The sequence below is a fragment of the Sinohyriopsis cumingii genome, chromosome 12 (genome assembly GCF_028554795.1).
Source record: "Sinohyriopsis cumingii isolate HCF-2022 chromosome 12, ASM2855479v2, whole genome shotgun sequence".
Lineage (NCBI taxonomy): Eukaryota > Metazoa > Mollusca > Bivalvia > Unionida > Unionidae > Sinohyriopsis > Sinohyriopsis cumingii.
Window position 1 is genome coordinate 92,648,222 of NC_142972.1, and position 27,760 is coordinate 92,675,981.

At 36.0% G+C, this 27,760-nt stretch overlaps 1 protein-coding gene across 5 annotated transcripts in view; it reads left to right on the forward strand.

Annotated features, from left to right (window-relative positions):
• The window catches only part of LOC149786987 (uncharacterized), a 46,013-nt gene extending 19,312 nt beyond the window's left edge, over positions 1-26,701 (forward strand). For all 5 annotated transcript variants that reach the window (XM_089977544.1, XM_089977540.1, XM_089977542.1 and 2 more), the window contains 3 exons: positions 19,015-19,095; positions 19,770-19,847; positions 26,024-26,701. In XM_089977544.1, coding sequence (XP_089833670.1) covers positions 19,015-19,095; positions 19,770-19,847; positions 26,024-26,166 — 302 coding nt within the window. In that variant the 3' untranslated portion in view covers positions 26,167-26,701. The remainder of the gene's footprint in view (positions 1-19,014; positions 19,096-19,769; positions 19,848-26,023) is intronic.
• Positions 26,702-27,760: the final 1,059 nt, after the last annotated feature.

A 27,760-nucleotide genomic window follows, 5' to 3' on the forward strand; every position in this document is an offset into this window, starting at 1 on the left:
ACGTTGAAACAAATGCCTTGGATATACAGAAATAATAGTATAACCAAATTAATAGAACCACCAACAAAAATGAGATATATAAAATATATAATCAGATCAAGAAAATATGAACTGAGGAAAAATATTTGTTTGGCTAACTGGAGTTGTAGTATTTAGAAGATACTTTAAAAAATTACCAGTATATCACTTTTTGTAAAACAAAGTTTATACGCAAAATAATCATTCGATATTGAACTGAAAAACAAATAAAGAGAGAAAGAAATTAACTGCAAAAATAACAACTCAGCATCGTACCTTTCAGACAGAAAGCCTACTATACACAACGGATAAAAATAGCAAAGAGCTATGCAAAGAAATAATACATTTCATTACAGATATAATGATTAGATGTGGTAGAACATCTTTTCCGACTTGAAAGAAAAAAACAACAACACGGCTTTGTAGAAACCCTGGTATATCTTATACATAAACAACCATATTTGTCTTTCTATATGTTCCGGCTGCAAAACAAGAGGTCGCGAGTTTGAAACTCGTAGCGGCATTCGCAATATATTTTTGTTAAAATTGATTTTTCATATTTATCTTAAAACTTCTTTTAAACTCTCTCCCCAGGTTATTTATTTATTTATTTCAATTCTTTAATTCCCTTCCTAGGCGGGCAATCAACCTAATCATATATAAACACCCACATTTGTCTTTCTGTGAAATCCAGGTTGCCAAACAAGAGGTCGCGAGTTCGAAACTTGCGGCGGCATCACAATTCTTTTATAACTTTATTTGTATTTGTATGTTTAAACTTTCTTTTAAAGTCGCTGATCCCAATTATTTTGCTTTTTTATTCCCGTCCTAGGACGAGGAATTGACCTAGTACCGTGTAGTCATGTTCGCCAAAACACAGAGGGGGTGGGGCGGGGAGTGATGCTTGGAGGTTGGTGCATTTCCAGAAAGGGCAGTCAGACATACCTCTTCCAGTAGAAGAAAGGGGGCCCTAAGATATGAGCTTTACGGCTTCCCCGCCAAGAATGGGAGTAAAGAAACATTCTGAATAACAATTTAACAAATAGAAAAGGACAATCATGGGCTCAGGTACACGAGTGGTCTAAGATGCTCGCCTTTAAACTCACAAAATATTCTCATCTCGCTCGCTTCGGGTGACTCGAATCTCGGGCTCGGCGAAAGTGTATTTTGAGAAAGGTTGCCTGCAATTTCCAGTTGTTCAGTGGACCTTCCCATGGGTTTACCGGGTTCTTCCATAACAATATATACTGGCCGACATGTTTAGCCTATAATATGCTGAAAATGGCGTTAAGCCGACAACAACAACAACGACAAGAATAGGAAAATTGCAGATCCTAGCATTAATTAATACGAATGCTATATACAGGAAACTAAGCAACAACACAAGTGCCCCTTTCAGTAAGAAATGATGGTGTTATGTCAATGCTACTGGCTAACGCGCTGTAGTACGGGTCAAACCAGAGGCTCGTATCGTTCCTTACAATTTACCTGTCATACATGTACTACATAATAACTACAAGGGAAGGGAGAACACTTCTTTCCTTTCTCGCGCGACCTATTTAAGAATAAACGCTGACACTTCAAGCTATATTTCGCGTAGCGTAATAAACTTGGTACCGATGTTCACCTCAGGTATTCGACTTTGTATGCGTATCCACAGTTTAGCTTGCTATTATAGCTTTATGGAATGCCAGAACATTTTCCCATTCTACTGTTTGATATGGCCATAATCGCGCCCGCTTAATATGCAAGAACAGGGCGCTGAATGGAATTCTGCCTTCTCATTGGCAAACTGAAAATAAGTTATAAATAAACGCAGGACGTTATTTTCTTTTAACCAATGAGAGGACAATATTCCATTCAGGGGATTTCACGCAGTGATATGTTGCAATAAAGATTCGTACTATAATCATGGAGATGTATATGAAGATAGATGTGAACAATTTTTATATTCCTATTATTGTTATCGTTTTAATATCAATATGCAGATGTATTTAATGCTGTGTTTAGATTTGTTTGAGATGAATCATTTATTTGAATTACTTATTGTCATATGACTGTATGGACTAAAGACACAGGTTGGGATTTTTTTGAAGTCATTCAAAGCGCTGCGGTGGCCTAGCGGTAGAGTGTCAGCCTAGGATGCGGGAAGTTGCAGGATGAGTCGGAATTACGAGTCCAACTTTTTACCAGCTGAGCTACCGCGGTTCCCTTTTTTTCTAGAAAAGGTTTGTAAATTGTCAATTGCGTGCTTTAAACAAAAGGCCTGGGATATCATCACTGTCGACCTGTATATAAGTTAAGCATATTTTATCATCCCTCCACTACCCTCTCAGTCCCTCCCAACTTTCATACATCCAGTCCTGCGTTGTCCTCACACACACTAAAATTGAAATATGTACCATGGACAGCACATTTTGAAAAGAAAAAGAAAAATGCTGAAACATGTTAAAGTATAGAGATAGATAGATAGATAGATTTTGTAATAAGAGCGAGCAAACGGAGTCAAAACTGTATCTTTGGATTTCATTGATAGTGAGCAAATGTATGACTAATAGTTTCATGATTGTTTCGACGACTCTGTGGAGTTGTTTTATAATTATGTGGGGGAACAACAGAAGACAAATAAATCTCACAAAACCCAACAAAAAAAGAGTATTTATGCAGAATGGAAACAGGATTCTAAATTTGCTACACACGAATCAAACCCGAAATTCAAACCCGAAATACAACACAATGTGTGGAGTCTGGTTTAAAGTTTTAAAGCTGCAGTATAGTTGACAAACTAATGTTAAATTAGTTGAAATTGAATTTACAGATTGTTTTGTTTTCTTCTCTAATCTTGCCTAAGGCTTGAACTTGATCTTTTGGATACATACCATCTGCTGGTATGAAAAGGAATTAGACCAATTACTGAGCCTACATTCCTTAATTTCTAATAGGACACGGTTTGCATGAATTCGTTTTCCATTTGAGATGGAGAGTGGAATATAAGGAAATGGTCAGAAATGCGACATACCTTTCAACTTTGGTGGTGATATCTGCACTAATATGTAATTGATTTTGAGGGAACATAAAATTCGTTTTTCTTCTTGGGGTCATGAACACTGATTCTTCGAAGAAATATATCGAATTTCACGTTGGATCAACATGTCATTCCCTATCATTTATATATAATGTCCTTTGCAAGTTTACTGTGCGAGTAAAGCTTTCATAATGTTCTATATGTTGTCCTCATATAATCTCAAATTTGACTAAAATATCATTTAAAACTTAAAATGGCCTTCACCATAACCACAAAATATTGTAAATGGATTTCTTTACGTAAGAGACCATCATGAATTTAAGAAAACATATCCATCGTTAAGTCCACCAACGCGTCGAATCAGCTAAAAAAACAATAACAACAACAAAAATACAAACAAAGAAACAAAGCGCTTTAACATGCGTTAATGTTCGGGGTTCCTTTCTTAATTGACTATTGCATCATGTATGAGAGAAAATTTTGTTTCGCCAAAATACCATACCACTAAGACGTGATCATAGATTTGTAACTTTGACGAAATATAGAAATGATACGAAGGGTTATCAGTGACACCAGTGGAGGTAACCTCGTTGTGTGTAAATTTTTATAAATAACCGTTCTGAAGATACGAATGTTGTTGATTAACACACTTGGCCAACGTGTTTCTCATGTTATACACTACACCAACGTTAAATGACCAAAATATAATGGGTCGGGGGAGGTCGGGGTGGAGAGGGGTGTGTGTGTGATTATATGTTCTGTGTAAACTTAACCATAAAACAATCCAGTGGGTAAACTGGAAAGATTTCCGTCAGAATAGAGTCAACTCATACTCTGATAGAAGGTGATGGAGTTGGAAGGTTTTGTGTTGGGCGGACGTAAATATAAAAATCGATTATACCTAAACTCAATCCCTACTCGTACCCAATCACATTTCACTACTCCCCAACCAAACCGGAGCAGACAAAAATGGCCAATTCGCCAGTATCAAATATATCCAGGTAAAATGTAATGAAATCATATGCAATGTTTGTCTTGATGTCTAGGTAATTCTATACAGAAATAATTGGATATGGTCACTAGGGAAGAAATTTTGGAAATTATATTGTCTCTACCCTCCGAAAATAATAGTCGTATCGACATGTTTCTTTCTATCACAGCTGACATTAACAATATTCATGAATAGACTATTTATTCTCTCAATAATCTTTGTTTCCTTCATTAAGAGATCTTGCATAAGGCACCGAGTTAAGTATATGACAAAAAAGTTACATAGTTACATAACAAAATAGTTTAATGTATACAAAATATACACAGCACCCCCACGCACACACACAAAAAAAAAACACAAGGCGTTTCCCTTTATACATGTAGTTATGGGAGTGTACTTTTCAAACATACTCAGGGGCCCCGAATGGTCTAAAGCGCTAACCATTATGGATCATTGCAATATCACCTCTGTCTGCGTGGGTTCGAGTCTCGGGTTCGGCCAATGTGGGTATGTGAGAAAGCTTGCCAGTAACATCTCGTGGGTCGGTCATTTTTTCCAGGGTTCTCCCGGGATCTTCCTCCACCATTAATACTGGCAGCGATATATAGCCTCTCTTGTGCTGAAATATGGCGTTAAACCCTACAACAACAACAACAACAAACATCCCCCGATGGTTTCCTTCATTTCGGCAATCGCTATGATGCAATTTGACTATCGGCGAGTGACCCTGGATGCATTTCCCCAAGGATCCGAAAACTGAATCAATTCATTTCTTATAAATGAACATTAAACTGAAATCATTAGTATCATTTAAGATTGAATATGTTATATATGTATCAAAACAACATATTGTTGATCTTGTTATTGCTACTCAGGTCAAAATTAAGAGTCATTTTTTCAAAGCTATCTGGCTTGTTAGGACTCATTGGTCTTAAAATAAGTAACAGAAAGAAGGAAAACCAACACAAGAACAACGCGCTGAATGGAATACTACCTTCTCATTGGCCAACTGAAAATCAGTTAAACACAAATACAGGACATCATTTTATTTTAACCAATGAGAGGACAGTATTCCATTCAGCGGGATCTCACATATTAAGCTGGCGCGATCACAGCCATGCCGAACAGTAGCGTGGGAAAATGATCTGACATTCCTTAAAGGTATAATATCAAGTCAAACGTTTGACAAGGATACACAGTCGACTGCCTGAGCTAAATATCGGTACCAAATTTATTAACCTACGTAAAGTGTAGCTTGAAATATCCTCGTTTATTCTTAAATAGGTCGCGCGAGCAAGGAGACAAGTGTCCTCCCTTGTAGTTATTATACAGTACACGTATAACAGGTCGGTTGTAAGCAACGATACGAGCTCCTGTGGTGAAAACGAAATGTCCGGCTACAACGATATTTTTTGTCATCTTCATCCGCATGAAATGCTTTATATATACCGCGCCCAACGAATCTGGTGCTAGTCCCTAAGCCAAGTCTATTCAAATACTAAATTTACATCAAACGTATATTGTCACTTTCTTTCGCAAAAACTTTACATTTCAGTATTAATTATGGGCAATTAAAACTAATATACTCTATGTTATGGTCACCCATTTCTAGATTGGTCCATAGTTGTGCATATAATTAGTACCGCGAATCCAATGTACATGTATACCGGCTAATCGGCATAATGTCAGTCGGTAGAAATTGAATTGAAGTTTTGATAGTGACTGTAAAGTATAGATTCAGTTTGGGTCTAATTAGGTTTTACTTGAGCAAGAAAGCGTCTTAGCAATATCTAAAAGCAGCTTTATGACTTTTCTTTTAAATGTATGCAAACAATCATTTCATATCATTGCAGTGAAAAGTGATATGTGCGCATATTAGGAAGTGTGTGTGTGTGTGTGTGGTTTGGATTTTTAACGTAGCTTTAACAATTATTCAGTCATATCGCTACGATGTGTGGCAGTTTATAGTGATGTCTAGCACTCAGGAATTATAAAGCAGACATGTAGCATGATTTCCACCCAGTCACATTATCCTGACACCAGGCCGACCAGTCCTAACACTAACCTCTTAATGCTGAGCGTATAGCGAGGCAGCCGTTTGTACCATTTGTATGTCTTTGAAATGACTCGGCCGGAGTTCGAACCCGCGACCTCCCGCATCCGAGGCGGACGCTCTAACCACCAGGAAACCGGAGCGATCGCATTGTTGGATGTACAAAACTGAGAGTCTTATAAGCTCGTTCTTCGTGTATCATGATACGTTCGGTGCTACATCATAATGTCGGGTTTGCTTCATTACAAAAAGAACAGTTTTAAAACAACGTGCACTCAATAACATTTTAAATTGGGTTTCCTGAGGATTCGGCAGTTGTGCTTAATATGGGGGCGGGGATAAACCTGAACTTGTAACTATCAGTTCGTGCGCATGATATCATTTATGTATATTGTCTTGATTTATTTTCTGGTTCTTTTAGTCTTGATTAAATTATGGAAGGGTATATTTGCTTTGCTTTCAGACCTTTGTAGAAAATATTAATCTATTTTTCAATCTGCGTCTTTATAATGGTTTCCAAGACAACTTATCCAATATCGAGGTCATACTTCCTGGCATATAGTCATATTTGAATGTAACAAACCTGGCTGCTCGTTTTCTGGATTCTTTTCAGTTTCCTCTTCTAAACCCTGGGAATGGGGGTCCCGTACAGTACAAGTATATTCTAAAATAGCTCTAACTAAACCTTTGTTAGCGAGTTTTTTTCGCGTTCTATGGGCAAAATGACAAGATACGTCTTTATTGGCTTAAAGTTCGAATTGAATTTGAAAGTTCCATTTTAGATCACACGTACTTGTGAACCTTAAATATTTTGTTTGATTGAGGTTTTCTAACATAGTATCTTCTAGTAATACGACATACTGGTGTTTTGTCATTTCTTTCTTGTCAATAGGTATATTCTGCATTGTTAAGTTGGAATCGCATGCCACATTTTCGAACCCATCGTCCAAGCTTGTACAATGTCATTTGCAATATCGTAGTAGCAGGCTGGGTTTTGTTTAATCTGTAGCATATACAGTCATCTGCGAATAGTCGACGTTCTTAGTCAGTTTCAATTAGGATGTCACTGCTGTTGCTAGGAGAAGAGTGCTGGTGAAAGTATTCTTCTTTGCGGTACTCTAGAAGCTACGTTGTACTAGTATTATGTATATTTACTTTGCATTATTTGTTAGTTTTTTATATTTCATTATATGCTATATTAAAGTAACATTGCATATTGGACATAACCTTGTCAAGAATCAAGTTTATTTTCTACTTGACCTGAATTGCTTTATTTTATTCTGTAAACAACTAATACGTAGCCAAAATATTCTCTATATGCATGGGTTATTATCAGGATCATTATTAATAGAAGCAAATATGCTTATTTGGGTCTGGGTCTATGTTATTCGCATTCCCCTACAATTTACCTGATATTGTCCAGGTAATATATATATATATATATATATATATATATATATATATATATATATATATAATTATAGTAACAGACCGTCTAATAATATACATTTTATTTTGAAATCATTCAGAACTTTTTAAAAGGTTAGTTTGCATTAGGTAACGTTTTTGTTTCTCTCTGGAAAGTTTATCCAATTTGTATCATTGTTGTGTCCAATATTCATTTGGAATTAATTTCTTCAAATTATTTAATTAAATGATTCTTTTCTCTGGAAAAGCAGAGTGCTCACAAAAAATATTCTAAGATAGAGACATTCGTTAGGATTTACAGTGAATTAAAACCTTTAATTGTATTACTGTGTTTCAACAAAGACTGTTGGCACATCAGCATGATACAGGTCATCACAGACACACCAACACCTTCAGCATTTGACTTAATTAGGATTTTTACTAAGCTTATTCAGAATTTTAAATTATTTCCTATTTGATAGATTAGATCATTTGAACAGGTATTTTGAAATGTTAGATTAAGTAGTTAGATCTGTACCATGGGGTATATTGCGACAAATAGTCGTAATAGACTCTTGAAGGTTCATATAAGAAGAGAACTGAGCAATCAAATTCATACCTATTTTAGATTATCATTTCATATGTTAAAATGAGTTTGCAAACGAATTCAATGCTGTATTTACATATTATTTAAGAATAAAAACAGTTGTTTGGATTATTCAGTGGAATAGAACGGGTACATGTAATAAAGACAGCTATTGAGAAAGCTTATTTCTGAGGTCAAGGCCATAGTCATGTATAGGAAAAATACATTTGCGGAGTCAAATAAACCCGAGTCAGATTATATGGAGAATTATAGGTCATTTATGTCAAAAGGTTCTATATCACTTAATGGTGATTGGGTCAATCCTATCCCAATAAAAATATTAAGGGAAGTAGGAGCTTCTCGGAATATTTTATGATCAGGTACTCTGCCTTTGTCTGAGAAGTCTTCTGATGATGATTAATTCAATCATTATAAGACAATTAAAAATGTAAAACAACTTTGAGAACAGTTTCGTATTTAGACCTTGATAAAAAGGTTTCAAAACATTGCATTTATTTCGGTGAACAAATGTGAAATACATGGTCACAGACAGGTACATAAGACTTAGTATAAATTTGCAATAAATACGCCTTTTGACAGAGTCAGGCAGCAGTATCACCGATGCCTAATTTGCTTACCTTATTGATTAACTCATTTTTTCACATAGATAACTTAGCTCCTCGTCTTTTAAACTCCTCTCTCATTGCCGATAATGTCCATGATCCATATGTTTGAGACATTTTGCAAACTAAACTGTAGATGCTATATCTTCATATTGCTTGTTTGTTATATAGGAAGTATACCAAATATAATTTGGACTGCTTTTTTGCCACCTATCAGTTTAAAGGGAAGATAACTCGCCATGAACCCTAATTATTTGATTCATATTTTAGGCTGAATCCATCGAGATGATTTTCAACCCCAAAGTTTCCCCACATCCCTTGGTATATATCGTTACTGTAAAAAAACCCAACAACAATACATTAATTTCTCTTACTGATTATATTCAGACTTTGCAGTTAGATTTTAACAAGCATGCACATACTGTGTTTCACTGTTAAATATAGTAAAGCACATGCCCCAGAAAAAAGGATAAACATAAGCACACAAAATAATTCTAGGTTTGTACAATTTTAGGTAACACCATCATCAGCAACTCTATGACGAAGCTTATTGTGCAATACCAAGTCACTGGACCTAGTAATTCAAACTTCAAGAAACTTGTTACATTTAACATTTAAGGAAGAGCAATCACCTTCACGTTATTGGCATTTGTGGTGGTGTGGCAAGAGTGGCAGGATTAAAGGCCACCACCTATTTCATACATATCTGAGTATAATTTAGCTCAGCCAGTTTAACAGCCATTTCTTTCCCCCCTGCTGCACTATTTGGTAATAAGCTTAATGTCCACATGTGAAATATCATACATGTAATGGGTCTCTTAACAAATGGAAGGGGGCCAGAATCAGCTAGCAGATTCTTTCCCCCCACCCCAACCAAATAGTTTCTTATTATTAATCAGTTCTTTGGTAATATACTTAAGGTCTACAAGTGAAATACCATACATCTGACGGGTCACTTAACGAATCGGGGGGGGGGGGGGCAGAATCAGCTAACCGATTTTTCCCCACTACAACTAATTGGTTTTGTTTCATTAATGGACTCGCTTACGGGTGAAATATAATACATGTAAATATAATACATGTAATAAGCTCACGTAACACACTTTCATATAGGATTTATTTCAAATGAGCCATTACATTAAATTTAATACAGATTACAATTTCAGACTAATGGCCTTTCCAAAATCACCTACATGGAATAAATTACAACTTTTAATTATTGTTCATACTTCTCAGTAATCTAACACTATATTAAAATGGTCACTTGCAATGTTTTGTAAATAAATTCCAGACAGAGTGAAAGATTGTGGACTCTTTTCCCTGATCGATAGAACCAAGGCGACATATGATATTAAGTAGATTTTCTTTTACTTCATCAGCACTTCTGTTTGGGAGACCTTCATCCTCAGACCATTTGAAAAAATGTATCTGTGGCTGCAACAATATATTTGTTCCAACTGTCTGTTATTGGAAGAGGACAGATAATATTGGTTTCAACTAAACTCCACACTTTTGATGGCACTTGTAAAGAATTCAGAGGAGGTACTGCTTATATTGGCATATATTCACTATATTGTATTTATCGCAGTCACTGACATATTTTATTACACGTTGTTTCATCCCCATCCAGTAATACCCTTCCTGGCGTTTCTCATATGTTTTGTCATGTCCACCATGTGTATTTACCTGTTAAAATAAAAATATTACAATTTTATTTCAAACATACAAGAAAAGAATGTTTACAATTTATAATTATGTGCTTTGTGTACCTCAGAGAGAAAGAGGAGAGTAAGAGCAAGAGAGAGAGAGGAGAGAGAGAAAGAAAGAGGAATTGAGATAGAAAAATACAGGAAGAGAGGGATGGAGATAGAATGACAGAGGAAGAGGAGTATATGAGAGTTCTAGAGAGAAATGGTGAAACGAGAGAAAGAGAGAGAAAACGTGAGAGAAGAAGACAGAAAGAGATAGGAGAAGAAAGAGAGAGAGAGAGGAATAGACATAGAAGAAAAGTGAGAGAGAGATAGAGGAGATAGAAGAAGACAGAGAAGAAGAAAGAGTGTAGAGGAAGAGAAAGAAAGAAGAAGACAGACACAAATGATCCTGACATTATGCAAAGTATGTTTCATATGGCAATGTGACAGATGTCCCATGCTATATTTTGTAAAAAATTTCATGGAAACATCTCTAAATATGGCTGAAATTATAGGACACTTTACTTTTTTCTTTAGAAATGCTAAACCATTCTTAAATCCTTAAAAGGCAATATCTTGCTTCTGTCAAAAAATAAAGCATGGTGGGTAGGAATAATCCATTTGATCATGTTCCGAGATACATGGTCTAAGTTTCGTTTTGCTATCGCCACATGAGTACCATAAATGGTACACCAAACACACATTCCCACAATTATGAGCATCATTCAGTGTATTCCCCAAGAATCAGTAGCAGCCCTCGTACCTCCATTACGGTGGTGGCACCCAAAAAGTCTTTACCTACTGTATTATCAAATACCTCATCTTTCTCAACTCAAATGCAATAAAATGACAATGTTTGGTCATGGAAATAAATGAAGTTTTCCTTTTTTACACAGTCAACCCAGCTTTCTTCATGGCGTAACTGTGCCCATTTGACTCCAATATCAAAACAGTTGTTTGTTTATAGCATGAAATGCAAGCCAACAAAAATGTTGACCAGAGTATGGGATGCAGATCTCAAGTTCAAATGTGTCAAGACGGGTAATATATATTCTTTAAGTCAATGCGACCTTGGAATCTTAGCTCAAAAGCCACAAAATCAATAGACATAATCCTTGTCTAAAATGTGAGACATCCATAAAATGTGGTCAAATTAGGTTACAGAGTACATAAAGTAATTTGTTGAAACTGTATATGGGGATCTTTGCCCGAAACTCAACAGGTGTCTGTAGTCTCAAATGCGTGTCATCCACAATCTCTGGTTTATCGTATGTAACACGAACTGAAGATATTGTTAGTAAATTAGATTTCCCTAAATGGTCAGTGACCCTGACTACAACTGAGTGCAATCTTGTTGCAGTCAAGGTAACATGTAACAATTATCTTTAGCCTATAGGCTTGGCCCGCAATAAATCACTGTCTGTGAAAGATGGGATGCTCTGCTGCATGGGATAGGGCATGATTGATTTGTAATTAGAACCTGTTGAAATAATGGTTAGAGATATATAAGAGGCGACATTAACGTGGTGTTAAACGCAGCGTAGAGACAAACCAGAGACAATTCTGTGCCATTTGGATCGTGTGCGTGTGATTTGGAATTTGAATGTAGCTTTCACAATTTTACAGTCATATCGCTACAATTATGCAGCACTGAAGTTAATAGTGATGTCTAGCACTAGGGTATCATGCCGCAGACGTGTAGTATGATGTCCCACCCAGTCACATTATAGTAAGCCGACCAGTCCTAATACTAACCTCTTAATGATAAGCGCCTAGCAATACAGCTGTTAGAACTATTTTTATAAGTCTTTGGTATGACTCTGCTGGGGTTCGATCCCTCAAACTCCTGCATCTGAGGCGGAAGCTCTAACCATTAGGCCACTGGAGCAGTCTAGTGCCATTTGGAAACAAGTGTCTAAAATTAGTTTTTCCGGAAAAGTTATTAATAAAGGCGGACGAGAGACAATTATTCTAAGTTAAATGAGGGGTGTGCTTCCATGACAAAATTCAGTTTTAAGTATTCTTCTCCAAACATTTTCTCAGTCCAAGTTTTTCTGAGGAAGTGGATGCCCCACTCCAAGAAAAAGAGCAAGTATCGTTTCTCATTAAAACATTGCTCATGGGATGGGTGTCAGGAAGTGAGGGACACGAAGACATTCAGTCTTAGAAAAGAGAGCGTGTCTTGGAAAGCATAAGTGGAAAAGAGGTCTATATGTAAACCACAGTGGGGAAAGAAAACAGACAACCATGTTATGTCAGAAGATCCAAATGAGGCTGGAGAGAGAGAGAGAGAGAGAATAGAGGAAAAGGAATACAGCGACTCTGACCTCTCACAAACACTGAATTTGGAAGGAGACACAAACAGGTTATGCCGGCATGCTGAGTAATGAGCTTTATTGTTCACTCGACTCTTATGATAACATTTGTTTTATCGGTATACAGAACGGATAATTGAGATTCTTATAAATTTTGAAACTCTATTTCTAAGAGAAAGTGTATCATTGAAATGTCATCTTCAATTTCATATTGTTTATGTAATTGATTAAATTGTTTGTTTTTTTAAATGGGGGGCTTGTATTGTTCTATTATATATATCTGCTCATATCTATGTGTTATTCCATCCATTAATTTCATATTTGACATTGTTAGTTACTCAATCCGCGCAATAGCACCACAGTCAATCATCTCCTAGATAACAATAACCAACAAAAGGGCCATGTAACAAGTGGGGCATTCTCTCTCAATCAATTAGTGTCTTTCTCATCTCCTATGTGGGCCATTTACATGGTTTGGTCAAGGCAGTGAATATGAATGTAGATAACCATCTTCAGTCTTTCAGTCCTAGTTACCAGGACTTTTGTTACCTAAACTTAATCAGATTCTTCCCAAAGGAATGCTGATCAAATAGTTTGGTAACCACAGACTGTAGGGAGATTAACTTATTCCTAACAAAATAAAGAACAAGCAGACTGACCTCTGGAAAACAGGTGCACATATAATATTATTACATGGTTGTTGTATAAAAATTTTAAGAAGAAACATTAAGGTTGTCATGCATTGCTATAAGGTACAGCTTAACACGTATATAGTCCAGAGGTCTCAATCTGATAGCCCATGGAATTATTTCCTGCATCCCGCAACGACATATGGAATTTGTTGTTGTTGTTGTTATAGGGTTTAATGTCATTTCTCAACACAAGATAGGCTATACATGGCGGCCAGTATAAATGGTGGAGGAAAATCCCGAGAAAACTCCAGAAAGAACCACCAACCTACGAGAAGCTACCAGCAAGCTTTCTTTCATACCCACACTGGCCTAGCCTGAGACTCAAACCCACAAAGACAGAGGTGAGATTGTCGTGATCCGTAACGGTGAGCGCTTTAGACCACTCTGCCACTTTGGCCCCACGGAATTTGTAAAATAATCAATAATGAAATTTTTTATACAGTCAGCCAGTTTGATACAAATTGGATTGTTACATGATTTACTTCTTGTTATCAACATTTCGACTTGCTACCATTTTTTATATGAACCCCTTTTGACATGTCAAATCTTACTAGTATTTGAATTTCAATAATTCTTAAAACTCATTAGTGTTTGAGTTTAAATGCTGAAACTATTCAAGTTATATTTATTCCAAATATCAGACATAATGTAGTTTTAAGTTATTATATGGCAGCTATAAAATTAAAATTGTAAACACAGCTCACTGGTTGAGGTCTTCATGCTCACATTTGTGATTCTTACAAACGATTGAATGATGCCAATTAATGCAGCAATATACTGATTAAAAACTATCAACACTTAATTATCATCTAAAAAAATCCAATTGCAACTAGTTTATCATTGGACAAATATTTAAATATAAATTAAGGAAAATCCCTCACTTTATATTTGCGTTTTCAATACAGGTGAATTGGAAGATCCAGATTGCACCTTTTCGTAAATGGATATACAAAAGATAAATTCATAGTGCAGCACGCATTTCAGTTATGTTTTTGATCTAAGTATTTTTTTTCTCTTGCTGGGAGCTACTCTCGAGTAACATCTAATATTCATGCATATAATTCATTGTCATATTCCAGAAAATAACAAGAACAACAATCTCTCAACTATAACAACAAATACTAATTTTACTACAATAAAAATAACAGAGTCCCTATAATGGGCTGATGCTTTTCTGAGTGAGATGAATTTCCAGAAATTTAATACAATGCCATTTTTTCGGCTAAGACTAAGTAGACAGTTATTTATACTATATTAATTTTTTTAATGATTATAGATAGTTTTGTGTCCTTTTTTTAAAAACATATTAAATTGTAATTTTGTCCGTTATTGTGGGTCTGTACTAGGAGATAACGTAATTTTGTTTGTAAACATGTTAACTTGGATGTGAATTCAGGACATTGGTATTCTCCTCAGAAAAACACGATCTACCTGCCCTTTTCTTAACAGCTTGCTAATATTCATGCAAACAGACCTGACCTATTTTTTTTAAATAAATTTGATGGAAACTCTGCCAAGATGACAGACTATTTCCAGAAAATGGTTTATTGCAACATAGGTCAAGAAGAAAAGTATATACATCATACATGTAATGTTCTTTAAATCAGAATTGCTATTCCTATCTTAACATCTGTTGTGGAACTGGTCTTTTAGAAGTGTTCAATTATTATTTGAGGAGATTTATTTATTTTATTTACCACTTTTCACTGGAATTACAAAGTTTTCATTGACTTTAGAATAAAATCACTATTTAAGGATTACTGTGAATTTATTCAAGGGCATATTCTAGATTAGATCAATTTGAAACAGCAGGACCATTTGCAAATTCGCAGATTCAAGACCATTCACACATCAGAACATGCAAGATTGGAATTTATTTGGAACACCACTGGAATTCAATGGAACATTACACTTTTGGAAATGTGATATAATTTTTTAGGACTATTTGGAATTTAATTCACAATACTGATAAGTTCCTTTTTTCAAAGGAAATAAATTATCTGTTGAATTTTACAAAACTTTATGATATTTTATCTTTTTTTTACTTTGTTGAATACCATAATGATATAACAAGACAATATAACAAATCTTTTAGTGAAATCCCGATGACAATATTAATATCTATGCTGGTGGGGGTAACGACAACAACATTTTCAAGACAGCCAATGTAACGTCAAAATTAGATCTACCACTGGCAACATTTGCACTTAAAAACAGCTAGGTATCAGAAGACGTCTGTTGGTAATGACACTCATTTAGGAGGAGCAGAGATAACGATACTTTCAACATGACCAGCATGGTGGTCATATTGCTGGTCAGTTTACATTGTTTTCATTCAGGACTAACTAGACATCAGAAGAACTCTTTAGACGAATACACATCTCAAAATGACTTTCCATTGAAGAGTAGAGCAAGAATTTCCAAATGACCATTTGGGTCATCAGTTTAGCATCATTGTCATTTATGACCGTCTTGACATCCCAACAAGTTTTTCAGTTAAAACACCATGTTGATATGACCATTAAAATGGTCACTGTGGTGGCCTGAGTGGCACCATTTTAATTATATACCTTAAGCCTTTATTAAAATCCCCATGTTAATAAGAAATCCATTTAGCACGAGAAGTGATGACAGCATTCTCAAAATGGCCACTATGATAGCCATATTGGATTTGTGAACAGCATCATTGTCACAGAACTATTTGCTATAGAGGAGTAATGATAAAAAAAGCTTTTAAGATCGATCAATGCAGTGACAGCTATAATGTAACTCAGATCAGCACCCTTTTCATTTAAGACCAACTAGACATCATGAGAAGTCTTAGTTAAAACATTATATCACCATCCATTGAGTAGAAGTAATGACAATATTTTAAACTAGACAATACCTGTATGTTAAGACTTCTGGTGAAAACTCTGTTTTCATATTGGATGTCTGAGCAGCAGCATCTTCATTTAGGACCAACTTGACCATGAGGTGAATGCGTGTGTAAGAAAAGGTTCAATGCCATCCTCAATGTAGTTTAGGAGATGTGATAACAAATTAGCAGTAACAGACACACGGATGGATAACAAATGATGCATGCTAGACAATCATATAATCTCTTCTGTTCTATGCCAAGTAGAGCTAATATTAAATTTCAATAGTGTCTAAAGTAAACCATGCCAACCCGTCCCCTATCAATAATTTGTAACTAACCCGTCCCCTTTCAATAATTTGTAACTAAGCAGATCTATACAAAACTTTAGCAGTATAGAAGACCTACCTGTGCAATTTTATGCTTGATCTGAAGGTGCAGTGTTCATTTTTCAGAATGATCATTCATAATTTGTTTAATTTGAAAATACGTGTCACACGTTATGAGTTGATAATGGAAATCATTGAGATATATAATACATGATACCAGTGGACTCCATCATGGCAGGCCAATCATGTGACTATGTCTGTGCAAATCCAAAACACAAAGGTCGTGCGCCAGAAGCCTGGTCAAGTAAGGTACAATATATACATGTAGTGGACAAGTGAGCCAGTAATTATCCTGGATTATATTAATAATCACATATATTAGAAAAGAAAAGAACAGGTGTTATTTGAATGATGGGGTTTTAGTATTTGGTCATAGGGTGTTTAATTAACTGAGTACTTTTTAATGGATGTCAGGAAAAATAAAGTGTAACAGTGGGTTCTAAAGTGTGATATGGCTAAAATGATAGCGCAGTAGGAAAGCTATCATAATTTTGGGCCCAATGAGAATACACAATACTTTCACCTGTTAAATGTATCAAGCAAATAAATTTACTGTACTTTTCCAATGATAAATCCTGCTGTGATGGACATTTTGGTCATCAGATTAGCACAGCTTTCATTTAAGACCAACTGGACATCATCCAAAGCATATGGTGAAAACCCCAGTTCAGTATTACTTTCTGTTTAAGTAGAGATGAGATAACAAACGTTTTAAGATGGCTGCCATGGAGAACAATATTGGTTGTCAGATCGGAACCATTTTTATTTAAGATAAGTTAGACATCTTAAGTAGTCTTTTGGTGAATACCCCATGTTGACACAACCATCCATAATGGATGATTAGAAATAACAATATTTGAAAAATGGTCACTGTATTGGCCATACTGAACGTATTATCAGTACCACTGTCATTTAAGCCCAAGAGCATTTTAGTTAAAGCTCCATGATGATATGACCATCCATTCCAAAGTCGCAATGACAAGACTTTCAAGATGTCTAATGTAGTGGCCATATTGGATATCAAGTCAGCACCATTTTAGTTAGGACCAAGTAGACATTATACAAAGTCTCTTAGTGAAAATCTCATGTTGATATGGACATCAGAAGAAGTAGCAATAACAAGATTTCCATGATGTTTGGGCCATACTGGAAGTCAGACTGGCACCATTTTATCAAGAACCAACTTGCCAGCAGCAGAATTCTTTTAGTGAAAACCAAATGTTGATATGATCATTCATTCAGGAGAAATAACAGTAACAAGAATTTCAAGATGGTCAGTGGCAGCCATACTGGTGGTACCATTTTCATTAGGGACCAGCTAGACGTCATGTGAAAACAGAATGGTGATGCGACCATCCATTTAGAAATAGTGATAACAATATTTTTAAGATCGCCACTGTGGTCGCCATATTGGATGTCAGAGGCGCACCATATTTTAGACCCTGGGATGAATGTGATTGTAAAGTTTCAGGTCAATCATATAAGTATTTTAGGAGAAGTAGCAACAACAAACTTGTGTTAACACACACAAACAATAGACTACTGAAGACAGTCAACAGACCATCCAAAATCACTTCTGGTATATGAACAGTAGAGCTAAAAAAAACCAACAACATAATACATGCATCTATTAGTTTAAAAACAAATTTAATTATTTTAAAAATAAATTTATCTTGAGTTAAATATCCCATTGAAAGCACTCTCCTCCACTACTGGCTGGTTCCTTGCTGGACTTAAAGATGGTCACAAATTTCCAACAGCCAAACCGTACCATCTTTTATGTAACGAACTGAAATTGTGGATCAACATTTTTATAAATAATGCAATCATTACTTTATAAAGTAATAGTTCAATTAAAAACAGTAATAATCAAAGCTTAAAGGTCTGAAGATATGCGGGGCCAGTCAGTATGTGCATATAGTGGGCATTTTTATATATAAAATAATCCATATTGTAACTGCAGGTACTTGTAATTCCTCCTGGACATCCATCATATGTGATATCATTAATTTTGCATTTCAACTGAAATGCCTACTATTATGCAATCTTAGATATGAAATGGGTATCTCAGGTAGATACGATTTTATTTTTGTCATGAACTGATGATATCCCATAATATCCTTCAGGATGAAGAATTTTTAAAATTGTACCTTGTACATTATGGAAGTTTGTACCCTATTCCACGGGTAACGGCAATCATTACCTTGCATATGTACACACTCAAGAATTGATAATATCCAATTTGTATATATATATATATATATATATATATATATATATATATATATATATATATATATATATATATATATATATATAGTTCAAAATTATAAAAGGTAAAAGCAATCATTACTCTCATTTATACAGATCCAATATATCAGTGTGGCCAGTGTTCCAAGGTGTGTGCCTCAGAAAATGCCCTTCTTGCACATGAGAGAAATCACCATGGTAAGAAAAAGCATTTTCTGTCTTGCATCAACCGGAGCTTCAGGAGAATAAATGGTTCTGAAACACACACACGCACACACACACACACACACAGATATATATATATATATATATATATATATATATATATATATATATATATATATATATATATATATATAAACGTGCGCACACACATAATGATAGTTAGAGAGATAGTCAGAGTGGGACTGCAAACTGAGTAATAAAAGATGCATGTCATATGCCTTAGGTCTCATTGAGCAGTTTATCGTGTGAATGTTAGTCCGACAATGACTATTGCAGAGAAATGAGAATACTTTTACAATGAAAATACAACTGAAAATACAAATAAAAATAAACTATTGATTTTTGTCGAGAGCATCAATGTTAGATTTTGACTGCGGCAAACTTATTAATTCCGTATACATCTGGTGGATGTTATATTGAACCAACACTGCTACAAACCCCTCTTTCTTGCTTTCATTTTCGACAGCAAAGAGCTGTTTTTAGTATTTTCGTGTGACATGGCAACTAAAAGAATCAGTATGTGCATGTATCAAATATACTTAAATACTTAAGCCAAGAAGGTTTTTATTTGAAGCCCAAGATTAGCATTTGAAGTTCTAACATGTACATTATAAAGCATTCATCAAATTTATTTTTCTTTTGTACAGGTAGATTCATTTGCATCAGTTGTAAGCAGGAATTTGCCTCAGAAAGTGCCCTCTCTGTTCACAAGACAATTCACGATGGTAAGAAAGCAGTGCTTATCTAACTGTAGTCAAGTAAATTGATTATAACATATAAATTCGAACATTGATATAAACGTTTTTCATGCGATACAGCATACAAATGAACATAAATTTCAGTAAAATTGGACATCACTGATTTCGCTCAAGCATACCTATATAACTTAAATATAAGTACTGTGTTTCCTGGCGCCGATGATATACGTTCAAAACGCCATTTCAATTTTGAAGACCATCTGAGTAAATGCGAGTCTGGAAACACTATCGAAATTGTATCAATAAATTAAGTTGATACATTGTATCACACAGATTGTTCTGAAGTGATGAAAACCAGAAGTATAATATATCATTACTGCAATATTTACAGTTTAAACCGTTATTTTAAACCCTGCTGGCAAATAAATGTCAAATATCTATATAACATTTACCTATTTGTCTCATTGGTTTTAATAAAATTGTTTCTAACCGGAATTTCTTTTTGAAATGCTTAAAATTTAAATTGTATATGTCTGTTGAGTCAATACAGATAGAGCAGGTACATGTTACAATGTCCAGGAGCGGTAACACGAAGACAACTGAAAGGAATCTGAAAGTGTATAAAATATAAGCGGAATTCCTCTTTCGTATTGAAATTGCTGTATACTTTATTATTACAAAGAGTCTAGCAACTTAATTGGAATTTTTCTTAATTTCCAAATCACGCAAGATTGCTTACTTGAAGTTAAAAATGGGAAGTTAGAGCATAGTTTTACTCCATCGCAACTCGAAAAATATAAGACAACATTCTTTCAAGATGTATTCATAGGTTCCTTTTGCATTGCATTGCTGAAGAGGGACCCATATAATTCAGGCGTTTAGGTCTATTAAATATGCATATAGAAGAGACAGGCAGACAGATAGACATAAAGAGACAGACAGACATAGAGAGGCATATAGAGATACAGAGAGAGAGAGAGAGAGAGAGACCGCTACATCAAGCAAATAACGTACCTGCATTACATTGCAAATTATGTAAAGATAAATTACTTGCATCAGTGACCTTTTCCCTTTTGCAAACTAAATGCTATAAGAGAGTTTAGATTACTTACACGAGTGTGTCCTCGCAAATATTCTAAGACTAATTTGTAATTCTTTACAGCGCTCGCTATGTGATGTTTTTTCATTGAACATCTTACCTGCTTATAAGAGCTTAGGAGAATTAACCCCCCCCCCCCCAGCAAATCCAGCCGCCCAGGCTTACAAGCTTTAGCTAAAAGGCTAAAAGTCTTTTGACAACCTAGTTCGAGCAGAGTGACCCCCTCTTGGTACAAGTATTTGCACCAAATCCAATGAATGTTACTACTTATGTTCGTGCCAAGAAGCACAAAGTTGTCAGGATGGACCTCGCAAAAATCCTCTACCAAGTTTCTGGAAGTTGAACTCAAACTTTAGAGTAGTCTTCTCTTAAAGGCAAAAACTCTCACTCTAAATTTCCAATTTTTCTTTTTTCCTATGACTACACAATTATGCATGTTAAAACACGTTGTCGATATATTTAATAGTATTTACGTACTTGCATGGGTAAACCTATGCGACTTACCATTACCTCTCCTATGATTTCAATTTATGTGTGCGTGCAAGTCTGTAGTGGGCTATGGCAGACTCTTTACATGTGTACAATTTCCACTACGATCGAATACGTACATGTAAGTTATTTACGCGGTTAAACTAATATTTGGTAGTGCCTGTATGGACTAAAACTGGTTTCGCGAAGTGGGTTCTTGATGTAATGGCACTAAAGTACGCATCACACTCGGAAACAGCTTGACTGCATTTTGCAAGTCCTGTAAATAGACAAGTTTGTTTTCGGATGGGTGCTAGAGTTTTGATCGATCGTGGTAGTGGCCATTGCAGTCGGTTATACGGACAATCCAGCTGTGAAGGAACATGACGATCCTAGCTAGAATGACCTTATCTAGGTCATGAAGATGGGCAGGGTACGATAAATTAATCCACGCATCCGGTCCATAATTCGGATATGCAAGACTGTAGCTGATGCTTGTTGCTGCTCACCGTTTTTCTATTCACGATGTTATATGTGCGAACCATCATGTACAAGATAAATGTTTTCGTCCCTCAATCTATGACTGACTTTTATCCATTATAGCAAGTCCAACATGTATTGAAATAATGACAACAGTCCAAAATCACACATGGTGAGTGAATGTCTGACAATTCTTTCCCATAGTCTAAACCCGCAAGACAAAATTGAGCAGACCCAATATACATTTAGTGTTTTAAGTGTCCTGCTTCGATCTCCTAAGGGATCTACAGAGGAGTAAACGTGACATGTACATGTATAAAATTGTATCCTCATTATCAAAAAAAGAATCCGACGCTAAATAAACGACTGTAGTCACAAATGACCCGAACCCACGTGAATTGGACTGCCCTCATAGGTATGATCGCTGAAACGTCACATGTAGAACTTGCATGTAGAAACTGGTGAAATTGATAAAGTGTCATGTATTCAACTTTTATAATATGCATGCAGATTTCCTAATGAAAATAATCGAGTTTCAATATATAATTCATAATTCTAACTACATGAAAGCTTATCAGTGACAACCTATACAGAAAAGTCAACGATGTTCAAGGCAGATACGCTAATTGCAACATTTTATATAGATACCCTCATTGATCAATCGTACCTGTACACTACCTCATAACAATTCAATCGTACAAGGTCCATCGTGTGACCTTCTCTTGAAAACGATCTGTCATCACCTGCCCTTAAGTCTTTGCAATCAAAGAGATCATACACGTTGGAAGTAACGGGATCTGACTCATAAGTGCTGCAAATTTCGTAAGCCACACTCATCTCAATTCTTCTCTAACTACTTCATAGGGAGCACAGGAGATGTTGAATTCACTAGCTTAATCGAACAACGACGAAACGTAATCATTTTTCTATATCACTCGATGGGTCTTCAGTTCTGAGATCAGGTGACAATTACCTACTCAAGTTTCAACTTTCAGTTGCTTCATTGACATCTTCGGGGTGAGTATGTCGTCAATTACGAATTCCAGGCATCTACTGAATTTTATACTAGAAATTCCTCCTGTTTCCCATTTTAATCCTCATGAGTTGATTCTCAACGTCGTGACCGTGGAGTGAACCGTGTATCCAATATTTTGTATATCCACAATAACCTTTATCCTTCCATCACGAATCACACATAATTAGCGAGTGCAAATTCATAGGAGGTTCTACGTTATAACCTAGAAGTACAGCATGCAAATAGCCATGATAGTGATTCTGAACTTAAAACAGAGGGAAGATATTCAATGCTCTCTAACCTTAACGACCAATCTTGACCCAAGGTACATTGGCAACCTGCATCATATTTTATCCTCACTAATAGTCAGATAGACGCAATTCGCTACAAACCACCGTCACTCTCAATATGAGGTATAGCGGAGGGATTTATAAGGCAACCAGCAAGGTCGCAGGAACGTTCCTAGAGCGCATGCCGCTGCGAAACAGTCAAACAACTGAACTAAGTGGAAGAGTCAGAGGGAGTTGCATCGTTTCCACTAGCGTTTTTACGAGCCAGTCATTATTTGGATGACAAACGAACAGTTCCCACATCCTTCCCTTATCTCATATCCTTATAGGAACCATCATCAAATCTGTCGAGGCTAATTGGAGAAGGTTTACCTTGATGAAATGGAGATCCAACAGTAGCTCTTTGGAACTCCGTATCACGTTCAGCTTCACGTACGTAGCTTGTTGGCTACATCTCTTGCAGCCACAAGTCGGCACTTATCATTGATCCCCAGTCTAAGCTCATTCAATCAACACTGTTACGCTGCATGGTTTGCGATGGCATACAAAAACGACTCCCAACCCTGTCCATAAAGGCTGGAATCATTGTGGACTTGCAAGATACGTGTTTGTAAACCCCATTCAAATGGATTCCAGAAGCTCGTTGATTTGCATACTACGAGCTACAAACAACAGGCTAGTTATATCTGGGAGCATGACATCATTTTACGTGATACAATTCTTTTATCAATGTCTTGTTAGCAAGAACATTTTAGACTTCGTACCCTTTAAGATTAGGTCGACTAGGTCTGGCCTTAATGTTAAAATAAGATGAATATATCCCCCTTTGAAAGGATTTGTATTCATATAATGGTAAATTCTATACATCTTTGAAGCAATCCATCTGCCGAGTATTTATTCGCCGGCTGAGTTTGTGTTATCATAGTAGCGGGCGACTTAGTCCGTGATCGCCGTAATGGGATCTCATAACAATTATTGCTTACTATAAGTGTTGAAAGAACCTTGACAATTGGACCAACTCTCTCAATCGGTAACAATTCGAGGTGTATTCCAATGGTGACATCCAAACCTCAACAGCTAAGTTTCTGGGCTCGTCAATGAGACACAACACCCATCACAGATCAGCTTACAGTTCTACGATCATTACCACACTGTGCTATCATAGAAGAGGGGATATCGCACAAATTAAAGAACTGCCGGATCTTCTATTCTTTTGGCTTCCACCCGGCCAATGAAACTGGACTCTTGCCCAAGTGGACTTTTCATCCTGTTTAAACGGGCTAAACAAGACACCAATTGAACTGCTCCCAAGGTCGTAATTAGTTCACCTATCACTACAGTTTCGACAAGATGGATCAATATCGATCATGATGCACCCCAATTTCAAGAGCATCATTGGCTCGCCTTTCGTACAAGAACCACTTCCGCATTTGCATTACCTAATTCAGGCAAAATCAGCAAATACCTGCCGATTTACATGCAGTTCCAACAATACTTGTCAGTTTCACCCATGTCAGAACCCTCTTTCACAGGCAAGAACAGGCTCCAGTAGATGGGTAACCAATTATTTGTAATGGAATCACTATGTACTTTTGGCACTTCAGCTCAAGGCCACCTACAAGATCCAGTTCGAGCTTTGAAGTGATATCTTAAAATGATTAAATCGGTTATTCACTCCGTATCGCGAGACATTACCACAGCTTAAGTGAATATGTTACTCATTTCATCTCACGAGGTTACATATATTGCCATTAGCATAGAATTTAATTTGGAACCGTCCTCTGACATTATCCATGCCACGGGGTGGCATTCATAGTCCACATTATACAGTGTCTATCTAACTGATCTTTCTTCCCAGAGGACTCAACTCGATCTGGTAGGAGCTATAGCCGTGGCACAAATGGTCACCTGTCCAGGTCGTTCGACAGCTTTATAAGACGAGGCTACACGACCTTCGCTTAATTGGCCGGAGGGAAACGTTTCACTTTTTAAAACCGCTCCCTGCCATATATATTCTTCTCTAGTCCGGTTGTCTAGAATCTATGTCACATACATTAGGGGACTGGATATAGATCTCCACCTGTTACCTCTTTCCTTAATGTATTATGATTAGGAAACTTACAGAAAGTAGAAACAAAATATGTTCTTCGCGAATATTTACCCATTCATAATACACATATACCCTAACAGACTTAACGCAGTCGCATCCAATGAAGTAGTGCCTAATATATTCACAGAAATGGTAGCAAATCCCTGCTAGATAGCTCTCTAGGTGGGCAAATCAGTTTTAACATTTTAACGAAAAGGTTTTAGCCTGGGATGGTTGGATTTTCAAGGTAGTAGTAATTATCGTAAGATATTATGTTTGGGCAAGTATTAGCGAAGAAACATTTTTTACTAGAAGGAAATAGTTTCTTTTGTTATATCTTCAACATTCATTTGATCATATGTCTAAACAATGAAGCTATATATGCATCATTGCAACATTCTGAGCAAATATGTTGTGCATTCACCAAATTCTCTCAACGGAGAAGTGTATGAGTGAAAGAACAAGAAGAATAATTGAGATGCCATTACTGAGGCAAGTTAAGTCTTTAACATCCAACTACACGTACAGCATATGTTTACATCTGTTAGGAGAATGCATGGTTCTTTAAAAAACATTAAAGACATAAAAAGTTAATTTACTGTTATTACAAAAAGTCATTGCTCAGCTTAATAGTAGAAAAAATATGCACACGTGCCCAGACACACACACACACACACACACACACACACACACACACACACACACGTATATACGTATAGTCTAACGCTGTCAAAATAGTCATACTATTGTGTGTTGTTGCAGGTATAATGGCTGGAGCAGTGGTCGGAGGTGGGGTAACAGGGGCAAAGATTGGTGCATTGTTTGGTCCTGTCGGTATAGCAATAGGTGCAAGTGCTGGAGTGGGTGTTGGGCTACTTACCGGTTTTGTACAAAAAAAGACCTAATAATGTTAATTTGACACAAGTGCCTATAAGTACTTGTATGCATTAAACATCAACAAGTATTTGACTGCGATTGTATGGAGTATTGTATTGATCCCATTTGGATGTAATTTAGAATCTGATAATGACATTGATATTTGATTGGGCATATAGGGTTAAATCATCAAGAGCATATTTCTGATTGCAACCAAACTAGGGTTAGGGTTATGGGTTGGGTTAGGGTTTGTTTGTGGTTGTGCATAGGATTGTCATACATGTTTGGTTATCTTATTAGTACGAACACTGTCCACCTTCTTGTCCAACGTCTAGAATAAACAGTAGAGACAATAACTCAGTAATGTTTCAATTTGCTTCCTTGTTTGGTTTTGAAATCAAATATGCAATAATGTTTGAATTAGGTTATTTGGAGTCTCGATTTAATGGTAATTCTGAATTTATGTAGTAATTCACATTCCTTTAAAATACAAATTTGGACATTGTTGAACGCTTGTGTTATTGTTATATGATTTTATATCATTAAAGTGTATTCCAATCTGAAGTGTTTGCCTGCATCTACATACTAAGTTCGAGAAGAATTTTTTCTAACTTCAATAGTTTCAAAACAAATCATTTAATTGAAGAATCGATGCTGATGTTTATATTTTAAATTTGCAAAAAAACGGAAACAGCCTAAAATGCCACATATTAAAACTATCTTCAGTAAGCACGCTGTTCGCTTCAGCGATTACATAGATCAATCAATTTCACAATTAAGGAACTCGATGCACGTTTAGTTTACAACAAGAATACAGCAAAAAGTGTATGATATAGGTGTAATGTCTACTTAGAATTATTGATATGAAGCTGACGTATACAGCAGCATTTTAACACCCTTTCCTTACATATTTTTCACATTTTGTCTGCAACTTTTTGGGTCACTTATGATTGCAGCAAAACATCTGCTTCCAAGAAAATTTAGTTTACCTGGAAGTTTAAATCTATAAAAGACCTTGCTTGAGATTGGATAATTTGGTCGCACCCGTGCAGAATAACGAAAATTGTACTCCTAGTTTAATTTGTTCTACATCAACAAGACCATATTCCTACTTAAATACTGACAAGATTTAGCAAAAAAGATTCAATCGTCAAGGTCATATTTCTGACAAGATCTGGAGAAGGTTTTGCATGCAAAATGCCACGGTCTGGATCATATCATTCACCACATACAGATAAGATTTTGCACGTAAGACTTATTCTTCTGAAAAAATGTCTCAACGGGATTCATACAATATTTCGGATTCAAACCTTATCATTATTTTGATTTCATCCTGACGAACTTTTGCATGTAATCTTTTATTGGCTAGGCGATATTTAGAATCTAACCTGCATAGGGTTTGCATGTAAGCTTCCATGGTCCCGACCATGTTGTTTGACCAAATCCAGTCTATAATTTGCATGTAAGATTCAATATCATATTTCAGACCAGATCATGAAAACAGATTTGGCATATAACGTTAGATCATCAAAAACATATTTACAATTTTATCTGGACCAGTCTCAATGTTAACATGTCGGTTAGGGTTAGGGTTGGGGTGTATTTCGGGTTAGGGTTAATGTA